At 46.4% G+C, this 17,179-nt stretch overlaps 1 protein-coding gene across 1 annotated transcript; it reads right to left on the reverse strand.

Annotated features, from left to right (window-relative positions):
- Positions 1 to 1,739: 1,739 nt before the first annotated feature.
- LOC308070975 (ribosome-binding protein 1-like) lies at positions 1,740 to 16,203 on the reverse strand. Its single transcript, XM_080405810.1, has 8 exons — positions 15,805 to 16,203; positions 15,111 to 15,259; positions 14,763 to 14,885; positions 13,598 to 13,750; positions 13,143 to 13,261; positions 12,194 to 12,347; positions 11,636 to 11,768; positions 1,740 to 2,305 (listed from the first exon to the last, which is right to left on the reverse strand). Exons 1-7 carry the CDS (start codon positions 16,190 to 16,192, stop codon positions 11,655 to 11,657), a joined length of 1,200 nt encoding a protein of 399 aa, XP_080261936.1. The 5' UTR covers positions 16,193 to 16,203; the 3' UTR covers positions 1,740 to 2,305; positions 11,636 to 11,654.
- Between the last annotated feature and the right edge of the window lie 976 nt (positions 16,204 to 17,179).

The raw sequence follows: 17,179 nt of genomic DNA on the forward strand, positions 1-17,179 counted from the left end.
GCTGGGGAGCTTCACAGGTGAGCAAGAATGGCTCCCACCAGGGCAGCGTGCCCCCTGGGCTTTGCCGGGGATGTGCAATAGAGTTCATTGCATGTGACAAACTGACAGGGGGCAGGAGGCAATGAAGAGGTCCGCCAGGCAGCTCGCTATCCAAATGCGGACGCTCATCTCCCCCCGAGTTCTCCCCATGGCCAGCCCCACGGATCCCACACAATTCAGCCACCCGCCCCATCTCCCTGAGGGGAGCAGGTTTGCAGGCGCTTGCCTGACCTGCAGCTGCTCCATCTGCCTCTCCAAGGCTGCCACTTTCATCTTCCAGCTCTTCCTCAGCTGCTTCTCATGCTGCAGCACCTCTGACTTCTCAGAGAGCTCGTTCATCAGCTTGCCGCACCACTCCTGTAACCTGGCCACCTCAGCGTTTTGCCTGCACCAACAGAAGCAGCGTTATTGCAGCCCGCAGGCCAGTCAAGCATCCCTGGCGTTACCCAGGGGGAACACATCCTCCTGTGGGCCTGATAACAGGGCTTGAAACATCTCAACGGTTGTGTTGGCCTGCTTCTCGGACACGCCTGGTCCTTCAGGGATGGGGTGGAAGGAGCTGACACATCAATTTCAAAAGCTCCTCCATCACAGGAGACATTCCTTTCTCATGAAATAGAAGACGCAAGGATCTGTGTTCCCAGACACAGGAGAAAGCACTCTAAGCAGCTGGAGTCTGCTCCGTAATTAATTGACCACTGTTAATCACCAGGCAGTAGGGGTGGTGGTGGGTGGTGGGCTCTCAGCTTGCCATTCCCTCAGCCAGAATTCAGCAGGACCCCTTTTTCTTGCCTGACCAGAGACAGGTCATGCACATACCGCACAGCCCAAGTGTGATTTGCACGTCCCTTCTCCATCATGACCCCCAAAGCTGCAGTGCTGGGGGGACAGGACACGTGTCTACCCAGTCCTGCCTGCGTGGAATCTCTGGTGTGTCTAATATAGAGGCTGAGCACACGCAGACTTCTCTGGGAACAAAATGGAGGCGGGTCTGGCCTTCATCCCCCTTCCTGGCCTTGGTTCTTCACACACCCCAGAGGTACCAAGTACTCTGGGGGCCTTTTCCCCCCACCAGCTCCTCAAATCCCACTGATGTCAGCACCAGGCTCAGCAGCTTTATTGTGAGGAGGCAGGCACCAAGCTGTGACGTGGTCTCTGCCATTTCCCAATAAACCAACTTGAAATAAAAAAAAAAAAAAAAAAGAAAAATTATTTAAAAAGAAGAAAACCTGGGGAAAAAAGGGTGGTTTTGTGTGGAGTTTCAAAAGGAAAGCCACAAGAAGGGGAGAGAGAAGGCAGTGCCCAAGGACCTCCACCACACAGCACCCGCAGGGACAGAATTTCAGGGGTGCGCTGAGGCTTAAGAGAGCAGGAGCAGCCTGCGCTGGGCTGGCGAGGCTGTGCTGCTGTGCCCTGTCCCCACGCTCACGCTGCTGTGCCCTGTCCCCACGCTCAGCCTGACCCCATGGCAGGGGACCTCGGGGTGCAGCCAGTGTGAGGACACTCGTGGCTGGAAGGGAAGGCTTCTCTCCTTTGCGTATCTTGGAGAAAAAACAGAGGGGATGGCTGTTTGCAGCACAGCAAGCAAGGCGGGGAATAAAGGATCTGCTCCCGGCCACAGCAGGGTCCTTCTTCAGTGACCCCAAACACCTGGCTGGCTTGCAAACTTAATAAAAAATTAGTAAATAATAACGGGAAAATGAAGCAAGGATAAGCTCTTTTCACTACATCATTGTAAATGCATCGACACCCAGAAATACACAAAAAGATACGTGCCAAGAGCCACCCATCAAAGAGAGGCTTCCTTCCATGCTGGGTCTCACTTTCACACTTCTTGCACTCCAACAAACAAAAAAACCCAAAACAAACCAAAAAAAGTAAAAAAGAAAGAAAAAAAATAATTTCACCAGTTGATGTACAAACAGAGTCTTCCCTTTTCACAGATCTGTGGGTTCTGCCTGCCCCGATGTGGTCGGTGCGGTGCCCTTGGGAACAAACGGTAGTTGTACAAAACAGTATGAAGATTTTCTTACAAACATATGCCTCCAGTGTTTACTGGTTGGGTTTTTGTGTTTGGGTTTTTTTTTAAGTTTCAAAACTAGGTTTTAGGTCACAAATGGCTTGCAACTTTTTTCTACAGTAAATCAGGCATATATTTTTAGTTTTAGTTTTAGGAATGTGTAAGGCATTTTGGTAAGCTGACAGTAAGGTCTAGGTCACAGACTCATCAAGCTGAAGTCCCTTCCTTCAAACTGTCCTCTTCCCCCTGGAGAAGGAAAAGAGAGGTGGGTTACTCAACTGGGTCTCAACCTTATTCTCATGGCAGCTCAAGTGTTATCGATTTGTTAATAAGTTAAGATTGATTGATTATATTAGATTGATTGATTGATTTTATAAAATTATTTAATAGAATTAAAATATAGAGGAATAAGAAAATTTTTATGGAAAATTTACAGCTATATAGTAGAAGTAGTTATGACATCTTTTGTACGTCCTGTACCAAGGCTAGAAGAAGGGCCTGGAACTATTGTGGAAAAACTTAGGTAATAACTTTAGGGTTGAAAGGTTCCTTTGTACTTAACCAGTCTTCTTTACGTAGAGGTGCATTGAAATGTCAGAGGATGAGATTAATGGGAACTGGGGAGAGTCGACTGGAACAGCTTGTAGGTGCCTGCCAAGAAACTGTGAACTTTAGTAAAAGGTAATTCTGGAAGGGGGAGATCGCGACCACCGACTCATATACCACCTACCCAAATCGTACCCCAGACCCATTTCTAGACCTTTCTAAGCTTTACTGCGCAGAATCGGATATAGGAGGAGAGTATGTAAATGATTTATGGGAAATGTTATGATTATGCATGAATATTTAATGAATATGTATGAATAAGTTCTATATATGGAATCTGAGTGTGGGACCTGGTGTGCGTTGATCGTGAGAGGACTCGCTCACGCACCCGGCCGTCAATAAAGAAGTGTCTGCTTATCTACACCACATTGGTGTCGATAAGTTCTTCATTCCGAGATTTCGGTAACAGTTTTGGCAACCCAGATGGGACCTCGCTGAAGGAGACCGGAGGAGTCGGGGACCTGATCGGTTCCAGCCGGCACCGAGGATTTCTCGGGGATACCCATCGATCCCCGATCCGTAAGGCTCTTCGCGACGTTCCCTGGATTTTTTTTGGTAAGACACTTCTTCTTTTAATTGTAGTAAGTAAGTGCACTAGAGGAAGTGGGCAGGAGTCCCACTATAATAAGTGTATGGGAAAGAGTGGGATGGAGTCCCACCAGTGGGTTGGAGTCCCACTGAGTAAGTCTACCTGTCAGACGCAGTGAAAGACCTGCGCAGGGTAGGACTAGGAGTCTGCCCGTAAGACATAAGCGAAAGCTATTGCAGGGTTGGACTAAAAGGATCCTTGTGGAAGTGGAAGCCTAGGCGTCTGCCCGTAAGACATAAGCAAAAGCTATTGCAGGGTTGGACAAAAGTGTAGACAAGAGAAACTATATGCTATAGTGTTCTCTAAGGTAGTGCCTCTAACAAGAAGTTAGAAGTTTTAGTGCTTTTTTTGTTGTTTTGTGAGTCTGTGTATTAAGAAGAAAATTAAGAGGTATAATATTGTGTTATATTTTTGTCTTTCTGTTGTTTTGTGAGTCTGTGTATTAAGAAGAAAATTAAGAGGTATAAAATTGTGTTATATGCTTGTTTAAAGCAACTGTGGGAAAGTGTGAGTGTGGTTGTAAGGGTGAGACGTATAATTGAAAACGAAAGCGAGTGTGGAGTGTGGATCCGCGGATCGGAGTGACAGAGTTGAATAATTATGTATTGTACTGTGGGTAATTACACCATGGCAACTAAGTTAACTCGGTCGTTTAAAAGTAGAAGCTTGGGTAATCTTGTGTTAACTGATAAAATCCCGAAAAATTCTCCATTGGGATGTTTGTTAGCGCATTGGGGAGATTTATATGAGGATTTGCCAAAAAGCCAGATGATTGAGTATTGTAATAATTGGTGGCCACTATATATACTAGAAGATCAGGAAAAGTGGCCCATGAACGGGACACTGAATTATAACACTATTTTGCAGTTAATGTTGTATTGTAAAAGAGAAGGGAAATGGAGTGAAATGCCATATGTGGATTTGTTCTTTTACTTGAGACAAAGAAAGGATTGGCAGGAGGAATGTAAGTTAACTACTGGAGATAATTTAGTAATGGCTGTAACCGCTGATAATAAGAAAGTGAAAAAGTGTTGTACAACTTGTGAGATTGGGAAAGGTTGTTTGAAGAAAAGCACTGTTATTGAGAATGACGATGGACCAGAGTTAGATATATCCCCTCCTAGGAGAGAAATGAATCAGGGTCGAGAATTAAGGATACAAGAACCGGTGACTGAACCAGATAGCAGTGGAACAGGAGATGTGGGAGAGAGATTATCGGAGATTGTAATTCATACTCCTGTTTCACGGAGAACTCGGCAACAGACCCATACAATAGCTCCCCTGCGACAGGGAATTGGCAGCGACGGACCAGTCTATGTGAAAATACCTTTTACAGCTACGGATTTGATGACTTGGAAACAGGCAGCAGGAAACTATAGAGAAGATCCTGAAAAAGTGGGCAAGGTGGTAGATTATATAATTAGAACACAGAATCCAGACTGGAGTGATTTACAGGTGATTTTGGATAATTTGTTAGATGATACAGAGAAACAAATGGTATTAAAAGCTGGCAAAACACAGGCAGAGTTGGATGTGATGAGTGGAATAACAGGTGGAACAATAGAACAGAATTTTCCATCTGGGGATCCGCAGTGGGATCCAAATAATGTGGCACATAGAGAAAGATTGAAGCGGTATCAAAAGTGGGTTTTGTATGGGATTAGACATGCCATGCCTAAATCTTTGAATTGGTCTAAATTATATGAAGTAAGACAAGATAAAAATGAATCTCCCTCAGCATTTTTGGAAAGATTAAAGGAAGCTGCTAGAAAATACACTGATTTGAGAGTGGAAACAGAGGCAGCACAGATACAATTGGCTTTGATTTTTATGGGGCAATCGGCACCAGATATAAGAAAAAAAACAAAAACAAAACAAAAAAAAAACCTCCAGAAACTGGAGGGAGAGAATTCAAGAAGTTTAAATGCAATGTTGGAAGTGGCATGGAGGGTATATGAATTGTGGTGATCGGAAATTTAATACCCTCTTAGGAATAAATCAGTGTGCCTTGTGTAAAGAGGAAGGACACTGGAAAAAGGACTGCCCCAGAAACAGGAGTGCTTTTCACGACCTTGCCAAAATAATGGTTTTAGATGACTGAAGGGGACCGGAGGGGAGCCCAGCTGAACCTCTGGTTAAAATTAAGCTGGGAGATAAAGAAGTTAAATTTTTAGTAGATACAGGGGCGACACTTTCAGTATTAGATACTTGTAAAGGAAAAATTGGAACAAAGACAGCCAATATAAAAGGAGCAACAGGGAAAGAAGAAAACAGGCCATTCCTACAACCCATAGATTTGAAATTTGGAAATAAAATAATTACACATGAATTTTTGTATGTATCAGAATGTCCGATACCCTTCTTAGGAAGAGATTTGTTATCCAAATTAAATGCACAGATTGTTTTTGATGAAGGAGAACTTCTCTTGAAAATACCTGAGTCAAAAACGGGAGAAATCTTGATGATACAAAAAAAGGTAAAGGAACAAGAAATTCCACCGGAGGTGGATTTGGCAGTGATCCCTACTGTATGGGAAACAAATATTACTGGTAAATCGAAACTAGCAGAACCTGTTAAAATAGATTTGAAGGAAGGCGCAGGAACAGCGAGAATTAAACAATATCTAATCAAATCAGAAGTGAGACAGGAATTGAAGAAATTGATTGATAAATTTTTGGAGTATACAATTTTGGAATAATGTGAATCTGAGTATAATACTCCTATTTTACCAGCCCCCCCCAAAAAAAACAAAAAAACCCCACCAAAAACAAACAAACAAAAAAAAAAAACCAAAAAAAAAAACCAAAAACCAAACCCTCGGGTGAATATAGGCTGGTGAAAGACTTGAGAGCAGTATATCAAATAGTTAAGGATATTTATCCTGTAGTAGCAAACCCTTATACACTGTTAACAGCGTTAAGGGAGACTTATCAGTGGTTCACAGTGCTTGATTTAAAAGATGCTTTCTTTTGTGTACCTTTGGAAAAGGAAACCAGAAAACTGTTTGCTTTTGAATGGGAAAATCCTCAAACCAAAAGATGCAGCTGACATGGACTAGATTACCCCAAGGATTTAAAAACAGTCCAACTATTTTTGGAAATCATTTAGCTAAGGAATTTGAAATCTGGAAACAGGACAAACCAAGACCTGGACATTTATTTTTACAATATGTGGATGATATATTGATTGTTACAAAAGAAAGATTTATTTGTATACAGGTGACTATTGACCTTTTGAATTTCCTGGGACTAAATGGGTATAAGGTATCCAGGAAGAAAGCCCAAATAGCCTGCCAGACTGTGATATATCTCGGCTTTGAGATTTTAAAAGGACAACGACAATTAGGAAAAAAATCACAAAGAAGCTATTTGTGGTATACCTGAGCCGAGAAATATTCATGAACTCAGAGCATTTTTGGGAATGACTGGGTGGTGTCGCCTTGGATCATGAACTATGGGCTAATAGCTAAACCGCTGTACGAGGCCCAAAAGAACTCTCCCTTTGTCTGGGGCCCACAACAGCAAAAGGCTTTTGTAGAATTGAAACGTGCCTTAATGTCTGCACCTGCCTTGGGACTGCCGGATCTAACCAAAGATTTCCAGTTGTTCGTACATGAAAGACAACACCTTGCACTGGGCGTGTTAACCCAGAGGATAGGAAGCTGGAAACGACCAGTCAGATATTTCTCTAAACAACTGGACACAGTGAGTAAAGGGTGGCCAAACTGCCTTCGAGCAGTGGCCGCAACAGTGATGCTCATACAAGAAGCTCGGAAATTGACTTTGGGAAGAACAATAACAGTCTATGTTCCACACATGGTGATAACTGTCCTAGAACAGAAGGGGGGACACTGGCTGTCCCCCAGCCGAATGATGAAGTACCAGGTGGTATTGACTGAACAGGATGATGTGATTCTAAAGACAACTAACCTGGTAAATCTTGCAGTGTTTTTAAGTTCCATACAGGAAGAAGGACGACTGGAACATGACTGCTTGGCTACCATCGAGTATGTTTATTCCAGTCGTGAAGATCTGAAGGATGTGACATTGGAGCGACCAGACTGGGAATTGTATAATGATGGAAGCAGCTTTATGGAACAAGGAGTCCGATACGCCGGATATGCGGTAACAACAGAGACTACAGTTATAGAAGCAGGAGCATCGGCGAGTACCACATCAGCCCAAAAGGCAGAACTCATTACTTTAATTCGAGCCTTAGAATTAAGCAAAGACAAGAGAGTAAATATCTGGACTGATTCAAAATATGCCTTTGGGGTAGTGCACGTCCATGGAGCTTTGTGGAAAGAGAGGGGGCTATTGTCCTCTCAAGGATCAAACATTAAGCATCAAACAGAAATATTACGATTATTACAAGCAGTTCAAAAGCCAGATCAAGTAGCAATCATGCACTGTAAGGCACATCACATTGGAAATATAAAAATAATAATTGGAAATAATTTAGCTGATAAAACAGCAAAAAAAAGGTAGCAAAGAAACAAGCATTGCAAATGGCAATAATTCCTTCTAAAACAGTAACCCTTCCTAGGGAAAAAACGAGATATTCAGAGGAAGATGACAAATTGGGTCAGTTATTAAGTGCTAAGAAAAACTTAGCTGGATGGTGGATAACTCCTAATGGACAAGTAGTAATTCCACCTCTTGGGATGAGAGAGATAATTCAAACAAGACATCAAGAATGTCACTGGGGAGCAGAAGCCTTAGTAACATCTTTACGAAAGCAAATAATATCAGTTAAGATGTTGGGAATAGCTAAAATGGTAACTGCAAAGTGTGAAGTATGTTTGAAAAATAATCCAGTGATTAAGAAAAAGGTTCAAATGGGTAGACTGAAATCTGGTACAGAACCTGGAGATTATTGGCAAGTAGATTTTTCAGAGTTACCTAGACAAAATGGGTACCGGTACATCCTGGTAAGGGTTGATACTTTTACAGGATGGCCAGAAGCCCTTCCCTGTCGCACCACAAAAGCAAAAAGAGGCTGTGAAGTGGTTATTACAAGAAATAATTCCAAGATTTGGAGTTCCTATTGGAATTTCCTCTGACAGAGGTCCACACTTTGTGGCTGAAGTAGTCCAAAGTGTTAGCAAAGCATTGGGTATTAATTGGGATTTACATTCATCTTGGAGGCCACAATCTAGTGGGAAAGTGGAAATGATGAATCAAACGTTAAAACGACAAATAAGTAAAATTTGTCAAGAAACTAGTTTAAAGTGGCCTCAGGCACTTCCATTGGCATTATTACGAATCAGAGTACAACCAAAGAGTGGAACCTCAGTCAGTCCTTATGAATTATTATATGGAAAACCATATGAGTCTCCAGAACCAAATCCAAACATATATGTAAAAGGAAAACAAGATGTGTATAACTATTTGTTTTTTCCAAGGAAAACTTTGGCTGTGATTTGAAGTGCAGTAATTTGGAATAGACCTTTATCCCTGGAAAATTCAGTGCATGATTTCCAACCAGGAGACTATGTCTATGTGAACACTTGGACCTCTGAACCTTTGCAGGAGCACTGGAGAGGACCTTTCCAGATACTGCTAACCACTTTTACAGCTATCAAAATTGCAGAATCGGATGCTTGGATACATTATACTCGAGTGAAGAAAGCACCATAAAGAAGGCATCTACTCCGTGGAGGACTGTGGAACGTGACCCAGAGACTTAAAAATTGACTTTGGAACATGTCTAATTTTGCAGATCAAGTTATGATTGGTTTTTGGATTTTCTTTTGGTTGATAGTGTTGGTGGGATCATGGGATGACTTGGTGAATAGGAACAAAAGACAAATAGAAACAGAACAAGTGATTGACATTCCCAAACAAATGGCTGAGGAAAATTTGATGGTAGGATTAATTAAAGAATTTGCCAATTTACAAAACATCACGCAGATCACTGCTTGTTTACCTATACCAAGAGCAGTAGGTGAATCTATTCCATGGGGAATTTTAACCATGAATTTGACTAACCTGGAACATAAAAATGAGACCAATTATTGTGAACAGAGGCCAGTGACTCAATGGTATGAACAAGTGAAAGTCACTAGAAAACAATGGAAAACTCCAGGTAGTCTGGCAGATTGTGAAAAATTGTTAAATCATGTTTTTACCAAAATAGGGAGATTTAAGAATGTAGGATGGTGTTCTTATGATGAACAATTTAAAACCAATGTGAGCAAAAGTGTTATGGAATGGAAGTGTAACGAAACTGGCCAAAGCACCCAATTAGTAGACCAGTGGGACTCTATATGGTCTATGTCCATATTTTCCCATTTTCAATATATATCAAGAACTCCTTGGTGTTTTACATGGGATGGAAAAGTTTTTTCAGTATTACCCTGGGTAGATGATAGGTCAACTACATTGGGAGAGAAAGAAAATAAAATAGTGCCATGGTGGAAATGTGAAAAAGTGTATGATTGCAGTAATGCAGACTTAGTAATCCAAAGAATTCCTCTGTAGGCCACTGTTTTAAAATTTGGTTGTTTTTGTCGAGGTCTTAAGAATACTCTAAATTTAACCAGCGCTTTTACAGTCAGAAGAGGAACTTTGTTTAGTTGTAGAAAATCTACTATTCGAAGTCCAGGACATTTAGTTTGGGCATTAAGTGATGGAACCTGGACAACACACCTACCATTAGATGGTAAGGTGAAACAAATCACATTAGGCATGCCAACATTGTGTCCAATCTGGAAGAAATCACCATTTAAAGGATCCTTAGAGAATTTAGAATCTAAACGAATAAAGAGATCTGAGATAAATGATGATATTTGGAATGAACCATTTATAGGAGTGAAAACTGGTTGGGCACTTGAATCACTTTTAAATCCTACAGCTTCATATAGAAACAGAGCATGGCTCTATCAGTTAGCTGGTCAAGTGGAAAAATTAGCAAACGTTAACAAAAAGGGGTTTAAGGAATTGAATATATAATTACAGGCGACCTCCAGAATGACTTTACAAATAGAATGGCACTAGATAGGCTCCTGCTTAAAGAACATGGAGTGTGTGGATATCTCAAAGATAAACTGGACCACTGTTGTGTCCACATTCCAAATGTCACTCAGGATGTGGAACATGATCTAGACCTATTGGGAAAAAAAAAATGAAAAAGAAACTGAAACAATTCAAAAGGATATGTCAGAAGATTGGTTTGGAAAAATTTTTAACAAACTGGGATGGAATTTGAGCTCTTGGATACAATCTATAATTAAAACTTTGTTTCTGTTGCTAGTTGTCTTTTTGATGAGCATGCTAGTATAAGCATGTCTGAAGAAACAGTTTACTAATAGAATTGCAGTGAATCGTATGATTATGAGAGAAGTACCAACCATTTCACCAAGATATGATCCATCACCAAAATATGTTGAAACAAAAGATGTATGAATAATGTGAAAGTATTGAAATGATGATTTTCAACACTTTCAAAGGGGGGAAATGTTATCGATTTGTTAATAAGTTAAGATTGATTGATTATATTAGATTGATTGATTGATTTTATAAAATCATTTAATAGAATTAAAATATAGAGGAATAAGAAAATTTTTATGGAAAATTTACAGCTATATAGTAGAAGTAGTTATGACATCTTTTGTACGTCCTGTACCAAGGCTAGAAGAAGGGCCTGGAACTATTGTGGAAAAACTTAGGTAATAACTTTAGGGTTGAAAGGTTCCTTTGTACTTAACCAGTCTTCTTTACGTAGAGGTGCATTGAAATGTCAGAGGATGAGATTAATGGGAACTGGGGAGAGTCGACTGGAACAGCTTGTAGGTGCCTGCCAAGAAACTGTGAACTTTAGTAAAAGGTAATTCCGGCAGGGGGAGATCGCGACCACCGACTCATATACCACCTACCCAAATCGTACCCCAGACCCATTTCTAGACCTTTCTAAGCTTTACTGCGCAGAATCGGATATAGGAGGAGAGTATGTAAATGATTTATGGGAAATGTTATGATTATGCATGAATATTTAATGAATATGTATATGTATGAATATGTATGAATAAGTTCTATATATGGAATCTGAGTGTGGGACCTGGTGTGCGTTGATCGTGAGAGGACTCGTCAATAAAGAAGTGTCTGCTTATCTACATCACATTGGTGTCGATAAGTTCTTCATTCCGAGATTTCGGTAACACAAGCATCAAAGCGTTTCACAGATGGGCCAGGTCCTGCCTTTTGAGAAGGGAGAACCATGACCACCATCTCCTGTGCTCCCAGAGCTTCCCAAAAGCCACCCAGATGGTTTCTGGCAGCAAGTGCCACCTTGTCTCCGGTTTTCAACCGCTGCCTGACAGGCGCTTCCCCCTGCCCTCCACCAGCACCAAGGGGAGGGATGGCTGTGGCTACCACCAGTACCGTTTCCTGAAGCTGTTCTTTACACTTCTTCATTCTCCCTTTGGCCAGTTGGTCCTGGGTAACCTTCAGTCGCTCCTGTAGTTCGCTTGCTGCCTGGCCCCGGTTCTTTCTCTTTTTTTTTTCCTAGTTTTTCCTACATGGGAGTCAAAAGAAGGCATCTGCCTGAGTCTCCCTTGGCCGTCTGGTGACACTCCCCCCTCCAAAACATCTCGGGTCACCTCAGGTCTCCACTGAGCTGCCTCGGTAGCCACAAGCCAGCGATGCACCACTGCTCTAGCGGTGTGCTCAGAGGCTCTACCTGGGAGGTGTCCTTTAAACACCCCTAAAAAACCCAAATCCAGCCACACCCCGGTGACAACAACAAAGCCACAAGCTCTACCTCCTGCACCAAGGGCTTCAGAGTCGAGAGGGAGCACCCACGTCCTCGTGAGCACCCGCTGGCAGGGGCCACTGGGTTTCCTCTCTCACCTGAGGCTACCACCCAGCACGGTGCACCACCTAGGCTTCCCCCCCCACCCTCACACCCGGGGGGAGCAGGTTTGCAGGCGCTTGCCTGACCTGCAGCTGCTCCATCTGCCTCTCCAAGGCTGCCACTTTCATCTTCCAGCTCTTCCTCAGCTGCTTCTCATGCTGCAGCACCTCTGACTTCTCAGAGAGCTCGTTCATCAGCTTGCCGCACCACTCCTGTAACCTGGCCACCTCAGCGTTTTGCCTGCACCAACAGAAGCAGCGTTATTGCAGCCCGCAGGCCAGTCAAGCATCCCTGGCGTTACCCAGGGGGAACACATCCTCCTGTGGGCCTGATAACAGGGCTTGAAACATCTCAACGGTTGTGTTGGCCTGCTTCTCGGACACGCCTGGTCCTTCAGGGATGGGGTGGAAGGAGCTGACACATCAATTTCAAAAGCTCCGTTTCCATCACAGGAGACATTCCTTTCTCATGAAATAGAAGACGCAAGGATCTGTGTTCCCAGACACAGGAGGAAGCACTCTAAGCAGCTGGAGTCTGCTCTGTAATTAATTGACCACTGTTAATCACCAGCCATTTCAGACTTTCTACAAAAACAGAGTGCCAAATTCTTCCCCCTAGCTCCTGGTTGCTCTGTATGCACCAGGCAGGTCTCGGTTCTCTGCAGCACCGCTCCCATCAAAGAGCCAGCGACATTTCTTCTGAAGTTGGTGAGCACAAGCTCTCCGAAGTGTGGAGAAATGCTGCAGCGCCTTCTGGTCCCCTCTGCCCCCTCCGCTAGCATCAGCACAGGTGACTCCAAAGCAGAGAGGGCTTCCCCTGCCCTTCCACTTGGGAAAAGCATCCTTGTTTCCCCTGCCAGGCCCACAAAAGCCATTTGGCAATCTCTTCCTCACTCCCTCCTCTACCTCCAGCTAGCTGGGGCGTCTGTAGAAGCACCCTCAAGAAAGGGGGTGGCCAATCATGATGGACAGCCACCCCCAGGGCTTGCCAGAGGGCGGCCCCAGGCTCAACCCCCACCCCCACCCCTAGTCTTACTTGCTCTCCATCTGACTTCTGATCTGGCAGAAGGCATCGCTCAGGATGGAGTTCTCCTGCTGCAGGCGAGCCAGCTGCGTGTTAGGGCCATTCTCCAGCTGCTCCTGCAGGGTGCGGATCTAGGGAGAGACCAACAGGGGTTAATGCCGCCGCTGCCAGCCCCTCAGCTCTCCCCTGAGGAGCCCACTCCATGGGCAAGAGGGACTGGCAAGGAAGCCACAGCGAGGTGTCTGCTGATGCTGACAGCCCCTGCGGCTGCTGCATCCCGTGAGGATGCTCCCACATCCCTCTTCTAGCGTGAGCACCACGGCTCAGGAGCACTGCGGGGCTCTCGCCCCTCCCCGAGGCTCTGGTCCCCTCGTCCACCTTGGTCTTCTCCAAAAGACCAGGCAGCTGCCACCGAGGGCCAGCCGGCAGCCAGCGGAGGAAGCTGCAGAGCACCGCGTGGGGCTCACCTTGCCCTGCAGCTGCTGCGTTTCGCTGACATGGTCCTGGTAGCTGGCCTGCATGCGTGCCTGCACCGCTGCCATCTCCTGCTCGCGGGCCAGCAGCTGCTCCTTCAGCTTGCCCTCCAGGGTTGTCGCCTTGGCCCGCTCGGCCGCCAGCTCCTTCGAGGAGAGAAGCCACCCGGTCAGTTTCAGCGTAGGAACTTCCCTGCTTTAAGGGGACTCGAACCAAGTGGCCTCCTAGCTCAGAAGACTTTAAGAAGTGTAACCCTTTCGGCGCTGCCCCCAGGCCCAGCTACACCGTCCGCACTTACATTTCCTCCTGCATTAAGCTTTGGGCTCAGTGGCCACTGGATGCCACTGTTGTTCCACATTGGGCCAGCTAAGAGACAGGAGTGAGGGCCTGGAATTTTATTCCCCTCCCCGGCCCCAGGATCAACATCATCACAACAAGTTTGCGGCAAAGCAGGAAACCTAAAAAAAGAAAACACCCCCACAAATGAAACACAGACTCCCCCTCCGCCCCCTGCCAAGGCAGGGGTGCTCTCTTGGCCGGCTGGGTGATGCCGTGCCGCTGCCCTGGGCTGCCTGCACAGGCCGGGGTTTAGCGCAGCACTCAGTGCACAGGGTGGCTTCGCCCTCTCCTCTCCTGCCTGCAGGCAGATGGACCTGCTGCAGCAGGGTCCTGGCGGCTGCGGGGCAGGAGGTGCTGAGCACGACGCGCCGGGGGTCCCTTCTAACTTCAACACCCAACGAGAGGTGGAGGCAAGGGGCTGAGTCAGGCAAGGGGGCTGTAAATAGGATCAGGCTCCTTAAAAAGCGACTGTTCAACACCTTCTCAGCTCAGGGGCTCTGGCAAGAGATGAGAAGGGCTTTACTGTCCTCCATAGAGCAGCAGAAAGCTGCAGTCTCTTACGGGCACGGCTTTAGCCCGCTCCTGCTGCGGCTGCCAACAGGGCACGTGCCTCCCCGGGCTGGATCAGGCCCAGGAGAGGAGCTCAGGTGGGCATCTCCTCCCCTTTTTGGGGAGAAAACAGCAAATGGATGAAGGGCCCAGAGAACCCCTGGGCTTCACCTCCAAGGGCGGGTAAGACGGTGGGAGAGGGAGGCACATGGCGAGCCGTGAGGCGCAGAGCCTGTGCCAGGGATGCCGGGAGGGCTGCGCGGCACTTACCTGACTCAGCTCCTCCACCTTGTTTCTGGCAGCGGCTGCAGCCTCCTGCTTAGTGGCGAGCTGCTTCTCCTTCTCCTCCAGCTGGCGTTTCAGGACAGTGACAGGGTCACCCTTCTGCTTGGCCTGCCGGCACAGGGTGGCACATCAGCGGGGACCACCACCTTCGCATCCAACCCCTCCACCCCACACGCACAGGGTCCTGCCCTCTGCTCCAGGGGAAAATTCAGCTCCCGTCTCTAAGGCTGACCCTCGGGGGACAGCCTGCCCGAAAACGGGCTGCCTTCGCCCCTCCGCACCCCCGGAGGCTTGGCCCAGCCCTGGTGGACACGACGCTGCTGGCAGCCCTACCGCGTGCCAGGTGTCCTGGACGATGCCCGCTTTCTCCGTCAGGATCTCGATGAGCTGCTGGGCCTCCCCCTCACTGAACACCATGCTGCTGACTGTGGACACAAGCGTCTTGTAGGGCAGGTAGAGGGGCCCATCCGAGTCCGCAGGTGCTGGGGAGGAGAGAGGAGGGTTTGGGAGCGCTTGAGCCAACGGCAGGGCTGAGTAGCATCACCTCAGTTGACTTCAACCCCATAACTGTCATTTCACGCCAGCAACCGCCCAGATTTCCACAGCCAAGTTTGATACCTCTCTAACTGAAAGCAACGTGACGAGTGCTGGGGACGGCACCCACCACAGACAAGTGTTCCCTGAGCCAGCTGCCACCTCTGCCTGGCTCTGCTACTGCTCCTGCCGCCCTGCCACCACCCTCCATCACACTGAGCGATTCCAGACGGAGCTGGGCACGCTTTGCTAATGCCAGGGAGCAGAGACATGGTGGGCATCAGAAGCTGGACTCCATCGTGACACAGCCTCGCTGGGGGACTGTCGCTCCATGCAGCGGTGCCAGTGATGCAGAGCAGCAAGGTCATCTCCTGCCTTTCACCAGGTAGGTTCGTTCCAGCTCTTTGCTAAGGGAACGAGATGACTCCAGCCCTTCTCCGATCCCTCTGCCGGCTTACCCGACGGGGATATATGCAGAGGAACTTGGCCTTACCTGGCTCGCTCTTCTTCTTGGATGCAGCCACCTTCTTGACAGGTCCATTATGCTTCTGCTCCTCATGGGCTGGAAGAACATTGCTTTTCTTTATGGTGACAGAGCTGACCACTGGAGCACTTTGGTGCGCCTCTGGGACCTGTCCATTAGGTTTCTCTTGATTTTTCTTTCCTTTTCCTTTTTTCTCAACAGCTTCCTCTTTCTTCTTTTTCTCTTTTTCCTTCTGCTGAGTCTTCTTAAGCCCTTTGCCTTGCTTGGCCAAGGCTTCCTCAGAAGGACGGAGGACCTTCTCCACGAAGGTGAACACCAGGAAGATCCCAATGGCCGATACCAGCATCAAACCTCCAAAGAGCACAACCTTCAGCATCTGAGGGTCATAGACACCCATCCTGCCTTATTCTTCTGTGCCTGCAAGACACCAGAACAACAGTTGCAGGAGCGGTCTGCAAACTGGGACCATGCGCGGCAATCAGTTAGCTGAGGGGAATTTGCTCGAGCTTGTCTAGACAACAATTAACATGATGAGGCATGTTTGCAGAGCACAGGGGGGTGGGAGACGGATGGCGCCAAGGATGGCGCCAAGGAAAGGTAACACCTTGCTGTTGATTGCTGGTAGTTAACCACCAATCAGGGATTGCCTGGTATGCAGTGCTTAGCTTCAAGAACCAATTAGTTTGAAATGCGCAGCTTTTGAAAGTGTTTATAAACTCGTGTTTCTGTACAATAAACTGACATTTGCTTGCATCAAGCTGCGTCCCGTCTCTTCATTCGCCGCAAATTGGTGACCCCGACGTGATCCGTTTAAGGATCTATAGTGAAGGGCTCTCGAATCGCCTATCTGAGCGACATGCAGCGAATCCCACAGAACTTTGAATGATCTGCTGAAAGGAAGCAGGAGCCGGCCAGAAATCCCTCCGGAGTTGAGAGGTGAGCTGTGGGAAATCCGTAACGGGGAATCAGGCTTCGTCCCCAGAAGGAGACGTTTACGAGCTTATGAAAGGTCTTCTTAATAAACATAAGAAAAATATCTCTGGGCAAGACCTTAAAACAATGCTCAAGTGGGTGCAAGTAAATATGCCCGCAGTGACTGCATCTACAATTTTTACGCGGGAACTTTGGGACGACACAGGGGTGAAATTATGGGATTCTGCGACAAAAGGCAATATTGAGTCCCACCGTCTGCTTTCTTCATGGAGAGTTATTTTTGAGACTATGAAAGCAGAGGAAGGAGAGGAGGAGGAATCGCAAGCTCCTATAGCTCTTTCCTTATCAGCCTCTAAGTCACAGTGCTCTAGACCCCTGGGTGTCAATGCAGTGGGGTATCCGCCAGAAGAAGATCCTTTTGACGCAGGACCGATAGACTGTGAAAAAGAAC

Source organism: Falco punctatus (assembly GCF_963210335.1).
Source record: "Falco punctatus genome assembly, chromosome: 10".
In the NCBI taxonomy this organism is placed as follows: Eukaryota; Metazoa; Chordata; class Aves; order Falconiformes; family Falconidae; genus Falco; species Falco punctatus.

Excerpts from the sequence above, each read along its gene's own strand:
- LOC308070975 (XM_080405810.1), bottom strand. The coding sequence starts at position 16,192 with ATGGGTGTCTATGACCCTCAGATGCTGAAGGTTGTGCTCTTTGGAGGT. Across the intron at positions 13,262-13,597 it reads CGCAGCAGCTGCAGGGCAAG|ATCCGCACCCTGCAGGAGCA; the intron begins GTGAGCCCCACG and ends GTCTCTCCCTAG. Across the intron at positions 11,769-12,193 it reads GGCAGATGGAGCAGCTGCAG|GAAAAACTAGGAAAAAAAAA; the intron begins GTCAGGCAAGCG and ends ACTCCCATGTAG.